The sequence below is a fragment of the Haliaeetus leucocephalus genome, unplaced genomic scaffold, assembly GCF_000737465.1.
Source record: "Haliaeetus leucocephalus isolate CR32 unplaced genomic scaffold, Haliaeetus_leucocephalus-4.0 Scaffold206, whole genome shotgun sequence".
Classification (NCBI taxonomy): Eukaryota; Metazoa; Chordata; class Aves; order Accipitriformes; family Accipitridae; genus Haliaeetus; species Haliaeetus leucocephalus.
The window spans coordinates 7,226,768-7,252,512 of NW_010972642.1; the positions used below are offsets into that span (position 1 = coordinate 7,226,768).

The following is a 25,745-nucleotide window of genomic DNA, read 5'->3' on the forward strand; positions in this document are numbered from 1 at the left end:
AAAAGGACAGATTAGAGTTTGAAAGCATCCAGCGAAGACTGTCAAGCAGGATCAGAAATGCAGAACAGCTTCCATATGAGGAGAGTTCAAAACTGGCAGACTCCAGTGTGAAAAAGAGACAGCCTTTGGTGAGGGCATGAGGGTAAAGGCATGGAAGGCAGAGGACAAGCGACAAGCTGATGGTTACTCACTCATTATTCAGAACACCAGAACTAGGGGTCACCAAACAAGATGATCAGGCAGAAGGCTCACAGGACACAGAAGGTAAATCTTAGTGTGCACACTGTGTAATTTAACAACAGAGCCCAGTGCACAGGATGCTGTAGAAGCCAAAACTATAAATAGATTTGAAAAAGCAGTCAGAGACATTAATGGAAGAAAAGTCCGTCAGTGGCTGTTAAAAGCAAAAAAAGCAAGTAACTCCGGACTCAGGAAGTCTTTAAACTGCAGATTACTGCAAGCTGGGAAAGGACTCGAGAGAAGCATCGCTGTTGCTGGCCCTGTTCTTACATTGCTTTTCTAGGCATCTGCTCCTGATTGCTCTCAGGATTGCTCACAATACAAGGTGACCCAGCAGGAGCACACCTACGTTCTTGCCTTCTCCTCAAAAGCCCAGGGCAGATCTCTCTCCTGGAATTGTCCCCAAAAGACCTGAACTGAAGAGTGAGCCAGCTTGACCCAAGCCACCGAGCCCTGCGTACTACCCTGGGCAACACCAAATCCCTACCTTGAGCAAAGTATATTAGCTCCACCTCAGTGCTGCATTGAAGCAGTGGCACAGTTTCTGAATTTGGGCTGGCTGATGGTCACCCTGCTTTGAACAGAGGTAGGATGAACAGAAGTCCATTTGCATCTAACTAAGCAGACATAACCTTATCCTCCACTTCTGCAACAGACCCCCTGGCACCCCATATCATCCCAAGAGTGCTCCTTAGTAGGAGGAGATGTCCTCCTGTCACCTGCTCCATTTCAGCTTCATTGTTCTTAAACACGGGTCACCACAACCGTATACAACGTGATACCAGGTGATGCCTGCAACTCGGCATATGGAATTGCCATCTTCCCACCCCCCTTTCAACAAGGGAGTCATCCAACTTGGAAAGGCGTCCGGCTTTCCTCCGAGCGGCCACCGTTAGCCAGAGGGGTTTGGACTGGAGGTGTGCTTCACAGGGATCGCTGCGCGAGCCCAGACCGGTCACCATGGCTGCTTTTGTTTGAACACCAAACAGCGTTTCAGGGTGATGGGCAATGAATCATGTCACAGCAAAGAAACCCCTATTCCAGATTTTTCTGAAAAAAAAATCTCACTAACAGAGCTCCAACCACTTCAATGGTGTTTCCTGAAGACTGAACGGTACACATGAAAAATAATTCCATACTCTTCAGTGCTGCATAAATTAAACTTTGCTCTGGCCAATAAGTTAGAAAATAAAGCTAAGCAACCCGTGTGCAGATCACCTGCATTTCTGCAATTACTTCACAATTAGACAACTGCTGAAAGCAGCTGGAGGCAAATGCAATACATTTGCTAGCAAAACACAAAATGAAACAGTCTGTTTCAGTGCAAAAAAATATATAAATGAGGTTGTAAAGAGAGCTGTTTGGCAAAGAGTAATCAAATAAAATGAAATATGGTACATTAAGTTTGGCACTTCATGGCATTTCATTTTTGTCATTAAGAACATCACTAAAGAAAATTCAATATATTCAATACCGTTACTATGGTGTTCTGGAGGGTTGCAACGAACTTTTCCTACGTCTTTAAAAAGGAAAGTGTTAGATTATTGGTAAATCTAAAGAAGTGAAGTTATTTAAAAACAGCATGTCTTAAAAATGCGATTGCCAGAACCAAAGTTTGTGCATAAGCATATAAAGTGCTGACACCAGTTTTTGCACAGTTGCCAGAAAACAGAAAGTAGGTGTTATTTTATAATAATCAAAATGTTAATCACAGCAATGCAACAACAGCAGGACTCTTGCTAAAGAAAACTATTCCATCTAACAAACTTATTTTAAACAACACAAAAATGTAAGTATTCTCCTGTGGTCACTCATACCTGAAAAGGGATTCTCGTGACAGCCAGATTTCGTTCTGTTTCACGGTCTTCCAAGAGAAGAGCAGCAGCAGTAAAGCAAAGAGGGTCAGAACAGTAATTCTCCATTTATTTAACCATGTAGACAGCTTTTTTAGACCGTGGACAAAAAGGATGCAGTACCCCATACTGGGAAGGAAAAAAAAAAAAAGAAAAGGTACCAAAAGTTATATTCCAGTTACTCTGGTTTATATGCAAGACCATTCAGTATTGCATTTATTACACAATTACAGGCTTTTTGGACTAATTATGTTTTCCGGGCTAACAAACTCCAATTCAACAGCAGTTTTCCTCAAGTCACCACACAATTGTCAAATTAAACTAAATGATAGACCTTGGAAGCCAGAAGTACAGTAGCGTACATAATACCACCCAGCATAATGGTAGTTTACATCAGCCTGCGGAATGCTGAACAGCAAGCTAAGAAAGCATCATGTAATAACAGTAATATTGAGCACTACTGGAGCAGCATGGAAGTGAAAAGCATTTTAACACAGGGAAGTCTCTAAACAACCCCAGCGGTGGCCGCTATTAATTCTAGTTTACAAATTGCGAAGCTGAGGTGGGAGAGCGAGTGTTGTAGCCAACACCGCAGCAGGAGCGGGTGCCAGAGGCCACGTCAAAAGGCAGGAGTCCCTGCCTGGGTCTTGCACATCTACATCAGGGCCAGCCCGTGTCTTCTAGTGCCCGGTCCGGAACGGCTGAGATGCGCTAGCAGAGCTTCCTTGCTGCCCTTCCATGAAACCACACACAGTCTTCTCCAGCACCCAGCCTCACAGCGCTTTCATGGCTCTCCGCGCATAACTACTGAGGCATTTTCTGTGAACTGCGTTTTGCACTGAAGTCTTATTCGTGTATAACTTTAAATCAATTCAGTAATTATTTACCTTAATTCAAGTGTTATGTTAATTCTTCCAATGATGCCCCTCTGAGTTGGAAATGGAGTGCTTTCAGTTGCTGTACTTAGTATGCCGCTAATTCTACTTGGCATTTTTAAAAAGGAATTTCAATTCCTACTGCTCCAGGAATTTCATTAGCTTATCTATAACTCTTCAATGCAGTTACTTAGCACCTGATTTAGTTTCAGACTTAAAAGCTATCACAGTCCAGGCAGCTCCCCCTGAAGAAAAATGGGAGCAGAAGGACCTGGAATAACACTTGGGGACCACCAATACACGGAGACAGAAGAGCAGCCCTCCCCAGACACTGGCACGCTTTTTGAACCCCAGCTGAATCCCACACTTGAACGCAGGCAGGCTGGAGGCAGACAGTGCATCACGCCTGCCCGCGCTCCAGCCGGAGATCTACAGGCTTTCCTGGTCTGTACAGAGACGTCCAAGCAACTTCCCTGTGAGGCCGCTACAAGGTAAGAAAAACTAAGAACACAGTTCCCTTGTCAGAGGTGACCCTGCAAGCGAGCACATCATATAGCAAAAGCCAATCTGGAAATTAGAAAAACGTCCCATCTTCGAGGAGCTGTGAGCGTGCTTCTCAGCACAGTTTCTCTGCCCTCTTGGAGGGCTGGGCACATTGCTATTGCCTGGGATGCCTAAGGATGGAGAGGGACAATAATTCCTCATTTTACTGACGACAAAAGTGCCTCTGTTGAATGCAGTGATCAGCACCAGGCAGTGGTGCTATCTCTGGCACAGTACAGGTGCCATATAGGACACTGAAAGAGGTATAGACATAGGGGGCAAATCCAGAGACAACATCAGATCTGGCAATCATTCAAAACTTCTTCACTGCTGTTTCAGAGTTTTTCAGAAGTGGGTATCTTTTTTTTTTTTCTTTTTTTTCACTTAACTATGCTTGCATTTTGCTGCAGCACATTTCTTATGGCACTTGCACTGTTTTTTCCATGAATTCTTTGGCACACATATGTTTATTGCACCTACATTAACTGCAAGCAGACATTTAGAGCTACAAACTGAGATGCTGGTGCCAAACAATCCAGCCTTTATAGCTATTGAACCCTACTTTAAAACCTCTGAGAAGCTAATCTCGGCAATAAGCCCTCCCTTTCCAATAAGAAATGCCTCAAAAACCTGCAGACTGTTTTCACTCTGTTATTTTGCCTTTCAGCAATTTCATCTTTCCCTTGGAATTAATTATCCGACATAAACATTATTTAATTGCTTTAGCACAAGGCCATTTTCAAAAGAATTTCCCTACACCTTCACATTTCAAGAACAGGCTTTTTCTAACAGACTCGTGAATGCCTCCAGAAAACAAAAAATGCAAACATCAATGTTTTGTTATTTATGTCAAACCGCACCCTAGCTATTGGGAATTTCTGCCTTAGCAGCAACACTCAGTCTGCTTGTCCGGGGCACAGCCAGCACCCCATTACAGCTTACACAGCCACCGCAAAGGTGCTGCTTCCAGGCGTTATTCTCAAACATCTGCAGTGCATTGCCACAATAGTTACAGAGAGATTCTGGGTGGTACAGAGAACTAAGGGCTCATCTCAGACTGCAGCTCCCATCCCAGCTGCACTGGTAATGACACAGTACAGGTATGTAGCAGTGCCCAGCTCCACATGGCACTTTCCCTTGGCGGCCCCCAAAGTACTTTGTAAGGGAGGTCCACTGCAGTTTTCCTCTTACAGAGCAGGAACCTGAAACATGGCAATAAAGTGACCTGCTCTGCTGGCAGGGGACTGGCAAACAAGGCACTGAACCTGCAGTCCAGGGGTCTACCCACAACACGGGAGTATGCAATGGAAACTGAGGTATCTTGCTGGAAAGCCCACAGGACTCCCTGAGAGATAAACAGGTAAGTAACCCAAAGGCTCTACATCCACACTCAGCAAGGCAGCAAGACTACAGAATTCAGCAGTAAGTACGAATACAGAGGGGAATGGGTTCCCAAATGGCTGCTGGAAGGTGATCGCGTAGCTAAAGTACCAGAACCCCAAACCGCAAAGCTGCTAAGGGTAAGGTTAAAGGAGCGATGTTAAAGAGGGCAGGCTTGAACAATGATTTACACTTTAATAAGAGATAATTGTGACAACATTAGGACTGAGTTGTAGTTGTGCCACAATTATAGCCTAACTAGCCTACAGTCAATGTACCTGCACTATGAAGTGCACAGGAACCCAAAAGAAAGGAAAAGGAGTAAAAGGATCAGAAACCATGAAGTAGGTGAACACTTATTTTCAGAACCTGGTTAAATTTGGCTTAAAACTTCAGACAATTTCCTGCCACAGACCATCAAGGAAAGGGTGGGGAGCACATGTCCACATTAACTTGTCAGGGATCTTTCAGTGCAGATGTCAGGTGGAGCTGCATCTTTTTGCATGGCTTTTTTTATGCCATGGTCATTTCAAGCCCATCCCCTGGCTGAGGGCAGATGTTACATTCCTGGCTGCAGGTCTTCTGCAGGCCAAGGACTCCCGAAGCACAGAAAGCACTCACGTGTCCTTTGCCAACAGGAAAGCATGTGTGTTTGTGATTTCATGCCACAAATCGTTTGCAAAACAACAACTCCCTGCGACATCCCCAAAGCTATTATCCTCAGTAATTTTTGCATCTCTCTTTACATTTCTAACTGAAGGCCAAATAATTATAGCAAAATCAGGGCAAATCCAGACCCCTCCTCCAGATCCGGTGGTCTGTTCTAAACAAAACAAGAAAGTGTCCGCACCAATGCATTAAGCATCTGTCAAAAAACCATAATTCTATTATTATTGTTTCCTACTCCCCAAAAAGCACAATCCCTCATACCGTACAACACACTTGTTTCACACTAGACTCAACAGTCCTGGTACAGAAATTAGCTTTAGAACAGAGACCATAAAGTTTTCCATCAGTAAAGCACCAAGCTCACTAAGACAGAGTTGCTGCAGCAGCAACATGCTCCAACAGTCCCTGGACCTGGAGAGCCCCCCCCCCGCAATGCTTCACACACGAGGTGCAAGTTCATCCCATTTCCCTTGATCCCGACCTCACCAGGTTTCAGATAAGCTGTTTGAAGCTGCCCTGAGTTTTAGCGAGTCAGCAGCAGCCCAAGCAGTAGTACCCTGGTGGGAAGAGCCCATTCAGGTGAGACTGCACTTATCTGACTAAAGTAACTTGCCAGGTGACTCTAAGACATTTCCTATGTGGTTAACTCTGCCATGGCCCTGCCATCACCTACAAACACACAGAACGTTTCAAATACATTAGGTTTTCTTCTCAGAGTGCCAGGGGACTCAACTCCATATCAAACATTAGCGCTGGCTCGCCAGGAAATCAGATTTTACTCACATGCATTTAGAGAAAAAAAATGAAAATGTCTCAAAAGCACTTTTCATTAAAGACTCATTTGCCACTTGAAAAGATTACTCTAAATACTACATACCAGACATCTCCATAGCCACGTGCATACGTATGGAGGCTGCAGGGTTGTGGGTTTGGGGTTTGTTTAGGTTTTTTTGTTAATTCTAGCATTTCCTAGGGAGGGGACCATTTCTCCTGAAGGACTTTTCTCTTGACATTGTCATCCCCCGTCATGCAAGCACTTTTCTAAAACACTTTGTAGCCAAAACAAAACAATGGGAAACAAGCAAAATCCCCAACCCACGGTTATTTTTTTAAGTCCATTTTCCACTGGATTACTGTAAAACTGCTAAGCTTTTTTTTTTTCCTTCTGTAGGATAAGCAACAGCCTGCTGCAGCAACTGTTCCCCACTGTGACACATCCATGCCAGCTCAGTCCCTGGGGTCAGATGCAAAGCAGGACCTAAGGAACAGCCCAACAGGTTAACATGGTAATAGTTTTTCCGTGGGCTCACAATGAGCACACTTATTACGGGAGAATCTGTGGCGTCAGAAATTCAGTGATGCTGCAGGAGAGATCAGCACATGGACCAGCAGGCCAACAGTTTCACAATTCCACGCGTTTCAGACTCCTGCAGTACTAAAGTATTACCTTAGGCATGTCCTGAATTGCAGAGAGGGCAGGGCTGCACTCAGCAGGCAAACCCTCAGCACCGTTGCCATGTGTTTCTGGCACATCGCACGCAGGGAGCTGTGCAATGACAGATTTTTGTCTATAATTTCCATGGTTTGTTAATATTGTTCCACCTGCAAGGAAGTGAAGTGAGAGGAGGCACAAGCAGATGGGTATGAGGTGGCACACAGACCCCGTTTCCCATGGTGCGCTACGTGCATTGCCCGATTAAAACAAGAGCCAAAACAGCAGATACTTAATATTTGCAAACACTTCTTGGGTAATTAGATCACAAATTCAACCTTTTCTTTTCTTCGCCCAAGGCGAAGCTGTTACTGACGACACTTACGCACAGCTCCTCTTTCCCTCTAGGGATCAGGATTCTCATGTTTTAGTACAAGTTAGGAACGGGTTCATTGCATTTGGTTCTTGGTGATGGCATGTAATCAGACACATGTGGTTAGTGTCATGGCCCGAGATCGTCAGGATGTTCTGCTACAGCAATCTGCCCACATCAGAAACTGTCTTACCTCCTCCAGAAACTGCTTGGAGACCTACTGCTAAGAAAGCTCCTGAAAACCGAGGCGTGTTTTAGGCATGCGTCTTGCTGCATTTTCCAAGTTGTGACTTTGCACAGCGCAGGTTTCCACTCCACAGAGAAGTGCGTGGGCAGAGCAGGCTGAGCGCTGCAGTACAGAGGCACCGTGCAAGAGGGAACCAGCCCGGGCAGCAGCACTGCAGCCCCAGCCTTTTCTAACTCACCCAGGTAGGGCTGTAAGCTCAGGAGTTAAAAAGGGTGGGAGAAACTGTGCAGAAAAGATGCCCTTCCTCACACTTTTTAATGATTATTTTGGGGATGTCAAATCTTGTGAAGTAGTTGGGGGTTTTTTTAAAAACTGATTTAATCTCAACTACACGCATGTAAACTTGGAGTAAATACACTGATTTCATTAAAGCAGTTACTCCAGATTTCAGAGCTCAGCCTAGATAAGAATCCAGATGCATACATACATACATATCAGTTAGGAAAAGAGTTGCCTATAAGCAGCCTGTCAAAGCTTGGAAAAAATACTGCCCTGTTCAGGGACTGCTAATGCAACAAAAGGGATTATCTCAAAACTATACTGAGACCAGAAAATGCACTTGGCTTTGACATTTCACCCCGGAGGCTCTTTCTGGGCTGCAAACCTCCTTCTTGATTTCCAGCACTTATTTAAGATGACTCCCTTTCCCTCCATAAAAACTAACCCTCACTTTCAAGCTGCTCTGAAGCAAGTTTAACCCTTGCGTGCATGACTTAAACCAAGTGCACACGCTGCTGCTGCTGCTGCCCTTCAGAGAGCAGGGAGCACAGCCTTGGGAAAGACAGTGTCTGCTGCCAGGTCCAAAAGCTAAACACAAGCATTTGATTCTCTTGGTTTTAAAGTTCCCCACAAGCTTCCTAGCCCCAGTCCCACACATATGTTACCTGCCATGACATACTTTTCATGCTCCCAGTCCAAGCCGCTCCAGCTCTGCAGCCTGAGCTGAGGAAACACATTGAGAGGAAAAGCCAAAGTCAGCTGAAACGCAGCTTGCAGGCAGGGCTGTTGCTGCAGGGGAAAAAGGCAGTTCATCCCTGTTAAACTCATCGGCTTTGCTCACACATCTCTAACAGGGAGTAATTGATTGCAAAAAGCACACTTGGCATGCCATGTGGGCTGATCCTGCCTCACTATGCAGCAGTCAGATGTGGGAGCGCTGGCAAAACCAAGCATGGCCATGGTGGCTCTTCCTGCCCCAGAAAGTAGTCTCAGGCACAGAGCTCCAGCGATGAGCAGTGCTGGCAGGGTAGCAAAGATGCTGTTTTATGAAAAATCTCAGGTTTTCCAAGGCTGGAGCTGTTTTGGGCGAGGATAAAATCTGGACCTTTAAAAAATGTTTTCATCTGGAAAAATAGTGTATTTGTATGTCCGTGTTAGTTTGCACCTGGGTCACCCAGAACAGCCAGAATTGCAGAAGTCACGGCACTCCCTGCGACCTGGATCACCCGGATTCAAACTGTTGCGTCAGGTCAGGCTGAGAGCTGGCGATGCACTGAACAAGTGCACTTGCAGGGCTCTGAGTGGGGGCTCCCCAAAATTATCCAGCCATCAAAGCCCAAGTGCTGATCTGGAATAACCACACTCCACTGGTCCAAATGTATCCCAGAAGTTTTGAGAAGTTTACTTTGTACTGCCAAGCTTACTGCTGGATCAAGATTTTCTCTCACAGGTGGTACAAGGCTAGCCTAAATTCAGCAAGTTACAGGCTGGCTAATTTGACAGGAGTGCCTAGGGCCTAGATCAGGTCTGGATCAAACTGCCACCACCGAGTGATCCAGCAGGGTGCATGCAGATCCAGCACTAACAATCCTGGAAAAATGCTGGTGTGTGGCAGATGGACCTTGATGTCCCAACTCTCAGATAAATGTCCCCCCACAAAGAGGCAATTCTGGGCCACATCCATCCAACTGTCCATTTCTGTTGTCCATGTCCTTTTGACCACAAACTCCATCTGGGGTTGGAGAAGTCTTTTGTTTCCAACTTTTTTATCTAGAGTTTCACTGTAGTCAGCACACCTTGGCAAAAAGTTTTGGGTTAACTAAAATGTCGTATTTTCCGTGGGAAAATGCTGTATCAAAACTTTCTCAACCAGTCAGGACTATGAGGGAAAAACCTGTTGGAACAGTCACGTTTTTGGACTAAACGTCCAAAGGCAAGGAGGATGCGGGATGTGTCTCTGTCACACGTGGACAGCCAGCGGCATTCAGTATGCATCTCTGCTTCTTCACTGGTACTGAGTTGTGGGGACAAAGGGAAAAGCGTTGTTTAAATTGCCTATCTCCCAGTAATGATGACATGAAATCAATATCTTCTTTTTTCTTGGTTTCTAGAGGTTTTAAAAGACATCAGGACCACTATCAAGGTATAATATTTAGCATACAAAATAAATCCCATTGGAAAAAAACAAGCCTCACAGCTCAGAAATATCAGTGTGAGAACCAAGTAACTGGCAGCGTACCTAACTTACTACTGAGTCTGCTGAATAAAATGTCAAATTTTCACCAGAATTAAGAGGCCTTTTCCTGGAATAAGGTCTGCAAGTCATAATACAAAGACATAGAGAACTATAAACACTGGCAGAATACATCTAATTTGGAAAAGTACCTTATGAGTTAGTGTTAGACTTTGTCCTTGGCTCTAAATTAAAAGCTATGCAAGCCTATATTAAAGACACTTAGACATGATCGGCTAAGTCATCAAAATGATTTACCTCCACTAGCAATGTGGTCCTCTAGTCAGAACATGATGTAATTAGAGAAAATGCAGGAACTCTTATTTTCCTTATTAGAGAGAAAATATGGACTAGAAATGAATTATTTCACTAACCTTTGAATGGCTGTTTAACATTTGGACACATTTCCCTTCCCTTCCTTCCAGTAAGTCACGTGGTAAACAAACCCGCTTCATTAGACTGTTTGAGTCCAAGATTTCACTTCCAACAGATTCCTATCTGAAATATTTACAGGTAATACAGAAACTTTTCAGGCTTTTGATTACATATAGTAATCAAGCATTATGGAAAGAAAACATTTTATAAATGAAAAATCCGATATAATTCCATGGGGATTCCACAGAAGTTTCCCTAAATCTTATATACTTTACTGGGGAAGGGTCTGTATGCTACAGTTTTAATTAAAATACTGTAATAACTTCTGGAATTCTATAGTAGGGACATAATTTCCCATTCAATTCCATCACAAGTCTCCAAAAACTTCATGTAAGAAAGTGTTTTCAATTAAATTTCACAAGGCATCTTCTTAAGGCCACCATATTCCCTTGTAAATAAGAATTCTTCTTTTAATCAACATGACCAAGTAGATTATTTCCACAAGATGACATTAACTTTATTTATTACTATTTTTAAAAGCAATATCCTTACATATCTGTATTATTTTCAGGAGCAGAATAAATGCATTTGAAGGTTTTCCCTTAACCTAATATATCATAACTAAACCAAAAATCTTTCCAGTATACCCATTAATGCTCGTACTCCACACAAATTTAGCTTTTTCCTGAATCAATTGTACATAGCCAAAATGCAACATGTTTCTCAAAAGCATGTTTTAAATTTAGTTAAAATAACACAAGACTGCAGTCTAGACCAAATGCGCCATGAGCTAATCTTTTTCAGCTTTGCAGAATCATTTCAGCTTTTATTCCTACGTCTTTACTGCCTTTTGCCAAAATATACGGCACTAGCATCTCAGCATTTCTTGCCTGCATTAACAGAGGATGGCTGATTTGATTCCTCCTTAAAGTGTTTAATAGGGATGGGCAAGCTTAAGTTTGGATACGCATCTGAAAGGTAGCTGCTTGCAGCATTTAGCCTTTCTACAAGCAGTTATTTCTCATTAATTAAGGAGAACTCTCTCTGCCCCCTTCCACGGAGCAGAGTGGAGTTATTACCCCTATCAATAGATGGGGAAGCAGAACCAGAGCTGCTTGCCACAGCCGAGGTCCCAACCTCCTCGCCTCCAGCCGTGAGCCGTTTTGCAGACCGCCGCTCAAATCGACGCCCTGGAGCAGGGACAGGCACCCCTCGCGGTAAAGAGGGACCAGGCTGGGGCGGGAGTCTGGCCCACTGCCATCACACCGTGCCCTCCCAGTCCTCTTCCAGTGCCCTCAGGTCCACGGCTGAATTACAGGGAATGTAATCCAGTTCACTCCTTCTGAACTTCGGCTGCTCCATGGCCCTCACAAGGACAGCAGCAATAGAGTAAGGCATTGAAATCATGTTTGTTTTAAGTAAATGGAACAGGTGTAACTTGGATTCCATATCCAAATCCCAAATGAATTGTGGATTTAACTTGAAAGCAAGCAAAAAAGATTAATTATGTTGCTGAATTGAGATCAAGGAGCAGATAAACTGGCTCTGCGGAGTCAATGGGACTTTCACTGCTGATTTTGCTGGGGTCAAGGTTTGACCAGTTGGAAGAGAAGCTTCACAATACAGGATCTGATCTAATACTGAAGGAATTCTGAAAGGTAAACAGGAATTCAGCTCCTGGTGAACTTGTAGCTTCAAATAATGTTAAAGAAAGGGGTGGCAAAGGAAACTGAAAATATACCACCACCCCATTACACAACTGGTCTTTAAGAAAAAGAAGATAATGTGGAGACCATAATATGCTCCCAGAAAAAAGAAGCACTAGTAAGTGCCATCCTCAGGTGGCTGCTTTGTAAGCAAAGGGGACTTCTGCTCAGGGATATTCAGGTTCATAAAAATTACAGATGATTCCACTACCTACCGGGCTCTTCTGGGTTTTTTTTCCCCGGTTACAAAACTTAATAATGTATAGAATTACATTAATTGGAACGAACATATTAGCACAAAGAATCAAAAACATGCTCTATGCAAAGGCAAAAATTCATATAGTCCCTGCTTTGCTATGGCACAGGGAAAGCTTTAACATGACGTGTTAAGTTCCTGAAAAATACAAGCACACTTTTTCCTCGGTACTGGCTCTTTTGCAGATTTTGAGATAGATGCTGAAGCAAATGCCATCTTGTATATAGCAGTGATCTCATCTTCTAGTATTGACAATCAGGGCTGCAACTCTTGATATAGTGAGGCGCTGGTTTAAAAAAAAAAAAAAAAAAAAAAAAAGACCGCAACTGTGCTGGGAAAGAGTAACTGTGTGCTCTGCAACTCACTCATTGCAATATCCACCAGGAATGAGTTGACATAAAAATGGTGCAGGTACCACTGGACTGCCTATTGCTTTCGGCAAATTGGAAATAAGCCATGTAGCAATGTTTTGGTTGATTTATTGGTTCATATGAGGTTGTGAAAACAGCATAAGTTGACCAGCTACAATACAGCAGCCCAGCCAAGAGCCACTGCTATCAGGGTAGCAATGAAAGATGAGGAAAACGTAGAAATTGTTCTGGTAGGAAAGGTCCGATCCCCTGAGGTGAGAGCAACCCCAGCTCTGCTGGCATGTCAGTAGGGCAGGCAGCTCCTGGATGGTCCAAGAGTTTGCATTGCCTCTCCAGTTTCTGCATGATGAAGGGCAACACAAAGGAAGAGCTAGTGCTCCTGTTTAAGTACAGATAAATTGCTCACAGCTCAGAAAACTGGATGCACATAGTCGTTCTGGATTTTCAAACAATTAGGCTGTCTGTGGTGTTCTGACAGCATCAGCAAATACGCAGTAAGCATAATTAGATCCACATTTTGAAGAGGGAAAAACCCGCAGTGATTTAAGTCTTTCACTGATCCAGCTATTTATTATGATGCCTCTTTGGAAAACTGTGGCCTATAGAGTTGTAGTCTGTCCACCACTCCCAAGATATGTATTTCACACCCCTAGCACTCCTGAAAACAAGTTTCCCCCCTAAGGATTAGAAACCAACAAAATTAAAATTAAAAGTTGAAAGACAATAAATTGATTTCCTATGAAATTTTTCAGGCTAAAGTAATACTATTATTAAAAATTAGTGATTTAAACAAATAAATGCTTGTAACCCTCAAATGAAAGCTAAATACAAGATATATTTGCTCCAAATACTTCTGTTTTGCTAAAGCCAATTAAAGAAAACATTCAACCATTTTGACGTATCTTATATCCCTCTCCCACGAGGCATGGCTGCAGACAGAAGAGGAATTATTCCAAATGCCCATCAGTCCCCAGAAGGCAAGGCCCAGCCATATAATTAGACATCCAGCAAAAGGTTTATTCCTTGTTCCTTTCTATTTACAACACCTTTTACATAAATCCTTGGGTCCTTACTTAACTTTTATTGAAAAGAAAATGCTTGACATTTTGTCCAGGTAACTACTGAGCAACGCTGAATTAGGACTTCAGGCTGTGACACACATACACAACTGTCACATCCATAAACATGAATAAAAGTCTATTACTTGAAACAGAGATAGAAAAGCACCTTTCCAGCATAAGCCCAAAACCATAGATCACCAAGTTCTCTCCATCTGATTGAGGACTTCTGTCTAAATAAAGCTGAACGACAACCTCTGCCTCGCTAACTGAGTTTTAGAGAAGGAATGGTGAAGGATAGGAAAAGCCCTTTTCAAGACATAACACAAGAAAACTGCTAAAGGCTGCTCTAAATAAAGCACGCGAGCCCTTCCTAAAGCCATCGTTATTAAACTGCCACGCTCCCAAGGGAAAAGAAAAAAACAACAAAACCCCCTACACGTTATTTTTGTTCTGCCACAGTCATGAATGTTCGCAGGAGTCCCCCTCACCACTCATGTCATTTTGTACCCGGAGGATGTAAGAGAGCTTGTTTCTTGGTAACTCGGAGCCAAGAGCTCAGCTCTCTCCAGATCCTCTGGCTGGAAGGTGCCCATCTCTCCCGCAAATTGCCAGGGTTTGCCTTCTCTTTTCATGCCAGCTGCCTGACAGCCTGGGGTAAGAGCAAAAACCAAATATTGCAAAGCAGGACATGAGTGATCTGAGCGAAGTATTAGATCCAGGGATTCCGAGACAGACTTACTCCAGAGAAATCATTTAACCCTTCTGCCTCAGTCTTCCTGCCTAAAAGAAAGCAGCAACTATCAATTACCTACTTTGTAGGTCATATACTTGCAAAGCCCTCAGGGAGATGAAAAGCATTATACAAACTATATGCACACATGTTAACGCTGATTAATTTTCTCTGTGCAAACATATTCTTTTTTCTTCTTCATTGCCCCTCCTCTCATTAGATCAGCAGTCTCATCTGGAGGATGAGGAACTGCTGACGGCTGAAGTATTTTCTGCAGTTGTTCTTTTGAGATTCAGAAATGCAACCACTCAACACAGCCCTGTGTTCAGCTGACTGTTTCCTTAATAGCTTTGTGCTTTCATGTGTTTCCTCATTTTCTGTTACATGAATTTAAAGCAATCTGACTTCCAAGTTAATTTGAAATGATGCAAGATCCATTAGTTGAGGGTATCGTTTGCAAAATAACTCCGAGGGACAACTTTCTATATTTTCAGGTATACTCTCAGCAAACAAAACCAGGGCTAGTGATGTGAATAAAGTCAGCAGGATTTGACCAAAAAAGCAAGTCAGTATATAGCCAAGAACAGAGATGTAGCCTAACTGCGCGAGAAGCTTGTAATAAATGCAACAGCTCAGACACAGCCTGAGTTTTACACCAATGAGCAGCCCTTTTGTGACAGTGCTTATACAAATGACCATCAGAATACGCATACAGCTTTGCAAAAGCCCACCAATAAGCGTTTTCTTAGGATTTTTGCATCCACGTTTTCTAAGGAATAGAATTTAAACATTCTGTGGAATAAAACTACTGTTTCAGTTATCACAAAGTAACCCAGAGTGCAACTGAGGACTTGTGCTTTGCCAACAGCTCCACAATGGCAGCTCCCATTAGAGATAACAGATGCTGGACCCTCTGCGTCCGAGGGTAGAACTGGGCTGACTTGCAGCATCCAAGAACAACCATTTATGCTCATGGCTGGAACAAACTGCACCGGCACAGGTTGCCCAGAGAGGCTGTGGAGTCTCCCTCCTTGGAGATACTCAAAAGCTGTCTGTACATGGTCCCAGGCAACTGGTTGTAGGTAGCCCTGCTTGAGCAGGGGGTTTGGACCAGCTGACCGCCAGAGATCCTTTCCAACCTCAACCATCCTGTGATTCTGTGAAATGGGCAACGGTCTGGTGCATCTTGGATGAATGTCCTCTGACTGCCACTGCTGCCTCTGGTCTGGATACTGTGAAGATGTCAAAAGTAACACCTCAAAGTTGTCCTTGAGTAAACGCAATCAGAAGCACCCAGACTGAAGTGACAATTGTTAGAGGCTGGAAGCTGAGGGAAATCCCAGGGCAGAGGCTGAGGGATGGAGAAGTGGCTGAATTTTCTTCATCCTCTTCAACAGCTGCAAATCCTCCACTCTTAGATGTGTATGCAGTCAATAGCTTACAGGCAGGAGGTCATGCGCATATTCCACAACTGAAGCCAGCAGCCTTTTAAGACAGCAATAGTCACCTTTGTTTTTACTGACCACCTAATGTGGTGGGAAAGCTGAGCAATACGACAATAAAAATATGACAGGTTAACTTTTCAGATGCTGTCCTTAAGGTAAAGACATTGGACAATTTAAGCTGATAATGCTACCAAGAAAAAGAGTCTTGAGAGGACAATTCTCAAGAAACAACGCCTCATCTCTGTATTGAGCTGTTTCAAGCACACCAAAAAATCTGTGTTAAAAAAAAAAAAGGAATGATTTTGGGTAGCTTTGCTCCTGCCAAGCAATCTGCTCTCAACCAACTATAAAATCTCTCATGCTATCACGCCAAAACTCAAAGGCAGAGAACACACTGACTAGCAATAAAATGTTTGAAGTATTGTAAATGGGAAGAAGCGATTATGCCTGCTTTTAGAAAATGGTATGGTGGTCTCATTAGAAAGGAATTCAATTGCAATAGTTACCTCGGCATGTAAAGGACTCGCTCTGCCACCACAAATCCCACCCTGAAGAAGAGGTTGCTGGCTGGGATGAATGGGAAAACCAGGAACAACAAGCCAACCAAAACTTCTTTGTGTTCCAGTTTCTGCAATAACACAAAATTAAACAAATATCAACTAAAAAATTCCAATTTAATTCACTACTAACTTTCCCCTTTCCTTTTGAGACTCTTATTCATAAAAGAAGCAACTTAGATTAATGTTTGATATGTTTTGCATTTAAAAGAAATCATTCCAAGACACTGTTCTTCCATATTTATGCGCTGTTTGTGCTTCTGATACGCCCAGAAAACACTAACCACAGTGTGTATTATTACCCTTGGTATCTTTCCCAAGGTCAGCTCTATTGTATGCAGCTCTCTTGAGATGGCATAGGTAGTACTTAAAAATATATCCCATATTGGTAATACGCAAGTATAGAACAGTGTGACTGTATACATTAGCATGTCTACCAAAGTGTGGCTGTATGTAAATACACAAACGCATATCACATACACACAGAGTGCTGTGTTCAATCCTAAATGTTTATAACTCAGAAAAAGCTGTTCAATCAGTCACATTTTGTGTAAAGAAAACTAGCCCCAAATGGCACATTAATGCAGTTATATTATCCCTTTTGAGACAATATCTAAACTTGAAATGATACTTTTGCACATGAGGTCTCCATACCCATACAGAGTTGGAAATTTGAGACATGCTATATGTTAAAATTAATGTCTTTCACTTGAGCTCAGTTAACGCCCTTCACTCGAGCTCACTTCAATGTTGGCTCGCTCTTTGAGGAGAAATGGAATTGCCACATGCAATTCAAAGCAACCGTGATCTGCGCGGCCGACACGAGCATCTCGGGATGTCGACACGAGCATCTCGGGATGTCATCAGCAGCAGCAGCCGCTGGGAGACCCCAGCCTCCTCGGGCAAGTTGAGTTTCAGATTTAGCTCCACCCCAAGAGGGTGAATCAGCTCGTGCTTTCTGTTGATGATCTCAAAGAATGACATCAGGCTAACAGAAGTGTAGCATCAGGTCTGTTAAATCACCCAGGCGGACATCGGTGCTTTCCTGCCCTGCGATACTGCTGCCTCATCAGCCGCTGCAGTGCCCTTCTGCAGCCATTGGGAGAAGCTTTGTCACGCTTGGAAACAGATGCAATCAGAATCACTTAATGGTTGTAGCACTTTCTAATTGTCGGGGGCAATTTCTCAGCTCTGGAGAGCAAATTGACTTTTCTTTATTGGAGGGATCTAAATTTAGAAACGTTGAACAAGATTTTTGAATAGAGGAACAGAGCCCGATCAATGATGTGGGGCCAAGCAGTACAACCTGTCTTGCTTTTGCACAGCTACGGACTGCAACACCAGTTACCACTGGCCTAGTCAGTGGCTGAAATTCTGAAGTTCCAGTATTAAAATATATTCATCCTATTCTGTGGGAAAGACAATGAACATCTTCTATGGGTACCAAATGCAAGGGTACACGTCAGGAGGCTCTGATGTCACTTTAGAGGAGCTGAACCACAGGAACACAAAAAAGTGCACTGGCTTCCCCTGGCTCAAAGAGGAAACACAAGGCAGAGAGGGGAGCAGAATTCACATCTCCACATTTCTTTATCAATATCTGCCTTAAACAGCACCACAGTTACATGCTTCTACTATCCACTTTTTCAGTGTCTTGGACTCACAGTTACTAGTGCCTTCTTGCAGTCACAACAGCACCTAAAATATATTATTCCCAGAGCTGAAGCTGACACCAATCCATAAAGCTGATGAGCAGAGGTGCCCAGTAATGCTCATTTTGGCTTGTAATTACAATAGAAAATTGAATAGAAAAAAAAAAAGGATTAAAAATGATTTCTCAACTCTGAATGCAAATTATCAGTCCTAGCTCAACTCCGATTTGCCTCCCACTCAGCTCTGGACATATACCCCCTTGCTTTCCTGCCATTTGTTACTCTCCTCCCTTCCCACCTTGTCTGGCCTAATTATGGTGCCCATTTGTTGCCACCACTCCATCCCAGGGGTTTAACAACAAAGACCCGCAGGCACAAGAAGCTATGTTGGGCCAAAGGCAGTGCACTGCTAATGCATAAAATGTTCTCTATTCCTAAGATATGCTCTTGCTTTCAAATGAACCAGCTATTAAATATTTCTCCAGTTGTTGTTCATTAAATCAATAATTGGGAAAGCAACCTCTAGTTAACATCTGTAGGAAGGACACGGTGTTATTCAAGGCTGCAGCGCTGCAGATAAGCAAAGGAAACCGAATGCTGGAGAAAGACAAATAAAACCTGTACATCAAATGGGAAAGAGGAAAATGTGGGAATTAGCTCGGCTGAAGGAGAAAATGGTATTGTGCACCCTTTCTCCCTCCACAACAAGTCACAGCTCTAGACTAATGCCATCAAGGGCTGCCAGCTCAGTCCCTTGGGCAGGGCTCAGAGACAGGAGCCCAGCACTCACGGAGCAGCAGAGCCCTCCATAGCGCTACTTATTTCTGAAACAAGAAACATCTGGCAGTCGGCAGAGCCCTTTTTAAAGCATTTGGTTCAGGCAGAGGCTTTTCTGAAGAGCTGGTCCCTTGAAGGCCAGGCTTTGGCTGATTTTGTGCTACGCGTGGTCCTGCCTGCAAGCCGGCGGGTCAAACTGCAGAGCTCGTGCTGCGGTCACTCCAGAGCTCACTTTGGGTTTCTCTCCTCTACCCAGCCATTAACTTTTCCAAAATTTGTACAGGCACTTCGTGTATGTAACACCTTGGCCCTGCAGCTGGGTCCTGCCCAGGAGAAGAGCCTGGGGAGAGCCCCTGGGCAGGAAGAGCAGGTGGGGTTGCTGGTCATCTGAAACTCATCTGTGGCCATTAACGAGAGATGCGGCCTCTGGCACAAGCAATTCCAAAATCACTGGTTGCCTGTGGTTCGGAATTTATACTGAAGGAAATAGTTACCCTATTCACAGCCAGATCTTATTTCTCACTTCCCTAAATAGTTTCTACTGACCGATGAGATACTGAGCAAAACCGGCCTTTGCCCTGACCCGAGAACTTCACGTTCTTCCATCCCAGCCTTGTGAGGGCTGGAGGCACAGCAGAGCTATCTGTCCCTGCCTTCCCAGCAAGGGCTAACATCTGATCACATAGGCAGCTCAGAGAAAACAGAAAAAAGGACAGAAACACAACCACGATGTGTTGAAAGGATTGTGTGTACCACAGGTGGTAACCGTAGACAGCTAAAAGCTAACGACACAAGTCTTGTAAGACACCATATTCTCCTTTATCTTTTTCCCTATCAAAATTTACTTAGCAGATTCACCTTTTATTCCCCCTTCCCCTGGAGGGGCCAATAGATTTGTAAATGAGTAGGCAAGCAGGACAGAATGGTGCAAGAATGTCAGGGACTAGTACTGTAGAGCTGCGGGAACAGAGGGCAGCGAGATCTCCCATCCAACACAAGCCATAGGAGATGCCCTCCACATGTTCTTGAAATAAAAAAAAAAACCTGTAGCTTGTTACACTTTTTGGTGGGGGGAATATTGGAATCATTTATTTGGCTTAACTACCCTGGTCATATGAGCCCACTTAGGAGATAGCTGAGCTAAGAAGGTGGCAGAACCAGCATCTTCCTGGTGCCTGGAGCAGTAGTAAAAGCTTTAAAGAATAGTAGGGAATTTTACCTTAAAATAAAAAAGCTAGGACTGGAAATTATAGATCACTTCATTCATTTTACAGAGAGACATCTCCTTTCCTCTTAAAGACATAGTGCTTTCTTTTGGAACTATAAAACTTATCTTCCTATCTGTCACAGAGGTCTCTAGAGCGGGAGTTGGGGGGTGAAGCACCTTTGAATTAACCTTAGAATGATTCCTTTTGTTACAGACAAGCCGACTTCAAATCAAACTAGCATTCCTTATAGCAGATAGTTTGGTGGGGGGTTTCAAATTCACATCTACCTCTAATTACAATTAGGCCTTCATTATATTATAAAAAAACCAAAATATCTAAACCAAAACAAACCAACAAACAAAACCAAAAACCAATAAAGAAGAATTTTTTTAACCTGCTACTTTTCATAGACTTATCAAAGAACTAAAGAACATCACTTCTTCTCCCAAAGGCAAGGCAAAAAATTGACACACTCTCTCAAACAAAATAGCAAAGAATCACTCCAAGGCCAAAAACCATCAATGCAGCAGTAAGTCTCAAAAAATTGCTTCCTTGGCAATTTGGGGAAAAAGGACAAAAGTCTTGAGTTTTCAACTGAAAGAGATCTTCCTGTATTACATATAAGACAGAATCCCAAGCCATAAATAAATATTTGCTGACTACTGCTAAATCACATCTTCTACAAGCCAGAGCCCACAAACCGCGAGCGCAGGAGGTACACAGATTACTTTGACGCATCGGTCATAAACTATGGACTTGCATAAGCCCACTGTAAATTCCCTGGTTTTCCCATTGAGAAAGCATCACTAAGGTGCCAGATCCATTAAGTCTCACACTGCAATGGCAGGACTTACATTCACATCCCCCGGCACCTCCAAGGGCTGAGGTGGTGGAAAGTGGAGCCGTGAGGACAACCATCCTCCCAGCTGGACAAAGTTGCTGTCATGGAAGACAGCAGCTGGGCAAACAAGTCCAAGCTAATTCCGTTCTGTTCTACTTGGAATGTTTCCGAAGGTGTTTATACACGCTTGCCCATTTGATGGGAAGGTGGCAATCAAACAGGTTTAATGTCTTCCTCTAACATTTTATTTTGAGAACGAGGCAAGTGTCACCTCTCCACCATTTAGAACCAACAGCTCCATGGAGCAAAGACTTCCTTCCTACCAAAAGCGTAAATCACCCTCTGCCAGTGAGCTCTGGATGGTCCATTGCAGCCAGTGAGATGTTATGCTTGAAACATCTGACTGCAAGAGCAGAAAAGCTGGTATCCAAGAAAGTTGGTAGTGCATGGCTGTATAAAAGCAATGATTACTATTACATATTTTCAAATGCTTGCAGGCCTAGCAGGTAAGCACACTACCCATCAAAAGAGACACAGAGATTCAAAGAAGCTACATGCCTGTCTGTAGACCACCGACAGAGGATTATACTTCTTCAGTTTATTCCTAACATCCATTTGTGCAAACCCTTAGTGCAGAGTGCACAGAAACTTAATTAATGTATTCCTGTTGTACCAGTCACTCGTGAAGCCACAAGCAGCTCAGCAACGTGACTCCTCACTGGCCTGCACCAAACCACTGGCAGCATCTCACCTGGCAAGAGGGCAGGATCTGCAAACATCTACTCCTGCACTTTCCACATACATGGTATTAAAGATAAAAGGGAGGGTGGAGGAGCATGTCAAATTCACTCTGAATTCACGCATATGGTGATAAAAAGCAAACTTAACCTCATTGGGAATCAACCCTAGGGATTCATTCCTTCGCAGGAAAAAAAATCTGTTGATGTAAAGCTCGCAGAAGGAAGCACTGGGTGCTCCCAAGTCCCACTTCGCTGGTACAGGCACAGACAAGTTATGGCAGAGCTGTACCATGCTCCGTGTACCATCAGCATGGTGTCCTTTAGGTCACTAGCAGAAATCAGGATGGGACACGCACATCTTTGTCTTCTATGGCCAAACAGGAGGGCACTGTGGAGCTGTGGCTGTTTCACTCTGCTGCCTGTGCCACCGCTTCCAAGCAAATGGTGCCAAATGTCAGGTGTCAACAGATGGTCTGAAAAACTCAAACATTTGGTAAGGAAAAGGTAACTCCTCAACTTCAAATCCGGCTCAGACACCTGGCTTAATCAGCTTGGTCCTGCAAAAAGAACCACAAATTCTGTAATCTCTGCAATTTCTCAGGAGTTTTATTCTTTCATCTCATAAAAATTTAAAAAAGACAACAAAAAACAACCAGCATCTTCAGTAGCGCCAGCTGCTTGAATGCCAGGCTTAGCAACTCACTGTCTTCCTAAAATAACTCTGTTTTCCTTGGTGATCATCTAGTTCTGACAAAATCACCCACAGTTACTACTGACTAGAATTAAGCAAATCTTTTACTTCACAGATAGTCCAAAGCCATGGAGATTTCCAATGCTATTTTGACCATCACTGATGACTGCTTATTAACTACATGACATGTTAATCCTATTTCAAGCATTTGGCAACAACAAAAACTACTTTTCAGTTCACCAGCAGCAGCACCTATTCAGGAACTGGTGTACAGGCAAACATACACCAGTCAGAAACTGAATCAAACCCCAGGATTATCTGAAGAGAAATCCTTGGCGCGTATCTCAGACCACCCTAACGAGATCATTCGCTTTCCATTTCCAAAAGGAAGCAAGTCCTGGTCTGTACCACTAGGTAAAACAGCCTATTTTTCAGAAATGCTGAAAGTGCCTAAAAAACTTTATTTACATCAATGGGAACTGTGGATGCTCAACAGCTCTGGAAATCAGGCTTTCAATTATGGAATAAAAGCAGAAGTAGTCCTTTCCCAATCCCATAATGCACAGCAGGGCACAGAAGTATATTCTACTGATATTTCACTTTTTATTTTAGTATCTTAAAGTAAAATTTTGATATCTACTACTTTCTTTTTCCCTGTAGACCTCAGCTATCCATCCATTCAGCTGTGTGTTTATGGTCTTTCTTACACAGGTTTCTAAAATTCCCTGAAGATATAAGCTCATTTTCCCAATCCTTAATCTCTGCAACCTCTAATTCCACTTGACAAGCCAATTTAAGCAGGATGCAGGAGCACACACATCTTTGAAAGAGAAGTGGAACATTCCAACAGGAAATAGGAAAGTCAACAAATTGCTCCAGGAATTAGAATAACGCTTTTGACCTTGTGGTTGTTTTTCCCTCTTTCATTCTATGACTGCAGGCTGCTTCACTATGTGGGGGGGAAAAAAAAAAAAAAACAAAAGAAAAAAAAAAGGTAAAATCTAAACACATGCACAGTGCTTACAGTACATAAAAGCATGATCTTTGGAAAAGCAACTCTGTTCATGCTGAGTTTGCTCTTAAGAGGTAACACAGAACAAGAGAATCTTAACAAAAATCACACAATAGTTTGGCACCCTAATGCTTAACTAAGACCAAGTAGCCACAATGAACATCATTATCTCCCCCAGCTGTAAATTTCTTGGTCCTCATTCCACCTACCCTCTCCTACTCACCGCTACTTTGTGCCACTCCAAAACCTTTCAGCTCTGAGTGGGCCTTGAAATATTAACTCAAATCAGAAGAAAATGGTAGAAACAAAAAGAGTATCTTTGAAAATACAGTAATTCAGTGTTAATACGCTGAAAATGGCAGAACTACCTGCCGCTATGAAAATGACCTACCTAGTGTGACAAACTCCTGCAGGAGTTAAGAGCCCATTTGGTGAGTTGCTGAGTATCTTCATGGTGAGCCAAATCAGAACTACTTCAGCTATGGTTGTATTTACTCAGAGCACCACACTCCAAACATGTTATTTCAAACATCTACCAAGAAAAAAAGATCTGATGCAAAAGCTGTTTTGTTGTTTGCTTCTTTAATTCAGAATGGCAATTGCATACAGACTGAGGAAGGTTTCTTCTTCCATTCGAGTCCGTCAGCTGGCACCGCAAGCACCCTGGGAAGGCTTTCGTGTTTCTTCCAGCCCCACCAGGGACCCGCAGCTGATCCACTTGCAGCATCGACAGAGCAGAAGCGCAGCCGGTGAGGCATGCAGGGCGCCCGCAAGGGGCTCCCCCCTTCCTTCAGCTTTCACTAAACAGAGTCTTTCTGGCTTATTACTCTCTCCCCGCAGCAAACATTAACAACAGAAGCAGCATAGAAAAACCTCGCTGCTAAGGATTAAGAACATCAGTCCTGACCTTCTCTCTATGTGAAAGGAATTCAAGTGGGCCCTCAGGAAAATGAAAGCAGGATTTATTTTAAATGGACCTTTTATGAAAATGACTGTGGTTTCCAGCTCGTCAGATAAATAGCCTTATTCACCTTGCCGTGCCTTTGAAGCAGGTATTGTTCTGGAAGTGTTGTGGCATATGAATTTTGCTAGGCATACTTTCTAACTGTGCTGATACTACTGTAGAATATTATAAAAGCCAATTGTTCCCCAGAAGGGTCCATAAGCTGTGATTTATTAATGAAATGCCAAACCTGGGAAACGAGGCAAAGGTCTCAGGAGTGCAGGGTAAAGTAAATAGCATGACAGAATACACATAACGAGTGCTAGCAAAACCAACAGAAACATGCATACAAAGAGAAGACACAAATGCGTTCCTCTCCTTGATGGTACTAAACATTGTCAGCTAAAAATTTAGTCTGCAAGTGACTGAGGAATATGCTTAGATGATATTCATACGTATAAACCACCGCATAAATGGCAATATGATGCCAATTACAGCACAAATTAAAGTCATAATAATTTGGTATAAAATGCCTTGTCTTGGCTAAGAAGCAGTACGCAGAGAAATGTAGGGACAGCAGTACCTTAAAATTAGACTTGAAGTAAAAAAACAACCAACTGTAGCATATGAAAGAACAGTATAACAATATATATCTCAGTTGCATGTAATGAATATAACCTGAAAATCATCACAATTTCCTGTACCATATGTAGCCATATCTCACACAGCAGCAAAGCATATTCTTTGAAAAGATATATCCTAGAGATGTTTGGGGTTTTTTTCCAATTGATGTGAAACATAAGTAGGACTGCGTCCTCAGACATGAGCAAACTGTTGCACATCATTACATGCTCCTGCTGAACAAGTAGAAGGTGCTGTGAACCACCATAAGGTACCTCCATAGCATTGGTCATGAGCATAAATGCAAGACAAGGGCCAAGCAGGATGAGGTCCAATAAATTCCCCAGACCAGTCAGGTACAAAAGCTACTGTTTCAAATTAGTTTTCCAAGCCACCTTGCTCTGAATTACCCCATTGCACACACATGAGTTTTCCCACTATCAGCCTTCCATACATCAGGTACCACACAGAAAGTGAAATGTGACCCATAATGTGCTCTGTACATACCTTCACAGCTACAACTACAGGACAAGCTGCATTTTAATCGCACTGCTAATGAAGCAGCATTTGCAATAGCATCCCCAGCCTTTGCCACATCCCCGGCATACTACTCAAAGCCCAACCAGCCTGGGTGAGGAAGTTCACCGCAAAGAGCTGAGCGGAACCTGAGGATTTCGAGACTCACCAGTGATTCC

The 25,745-nt window shown here is 43.2% G+C and overlaps 1 protein-coding gene across 1 annotated transcript in view; it reads right to left on the reverse strand.

The window, feature by feature from the left end:
• Positions 1–25,745, reverse strand: part of TMTC1 (transmembrane and tetratricopeptide repeat containing 1) — a 129,476-nt gene that overhangs the window by 43,781 nt on the left and 59,950 nt on the right. The window contains exons 8-9 of the mRNA XM_010566218.1: positions 16,515–16,636; positions 2,058–2,222 (exon numbers count right to left, since the gene is read on the reverse strand). Of these exons, the coding sequence (XP_010564520.1) occupies positions 2,058–2,222; positions 16,515–16,636 (287 nt within the window). The remainder of the gene's footprint in view (positions 1–2,057; positions 2,223–16,514; positions 16,637–25,745) is intronic.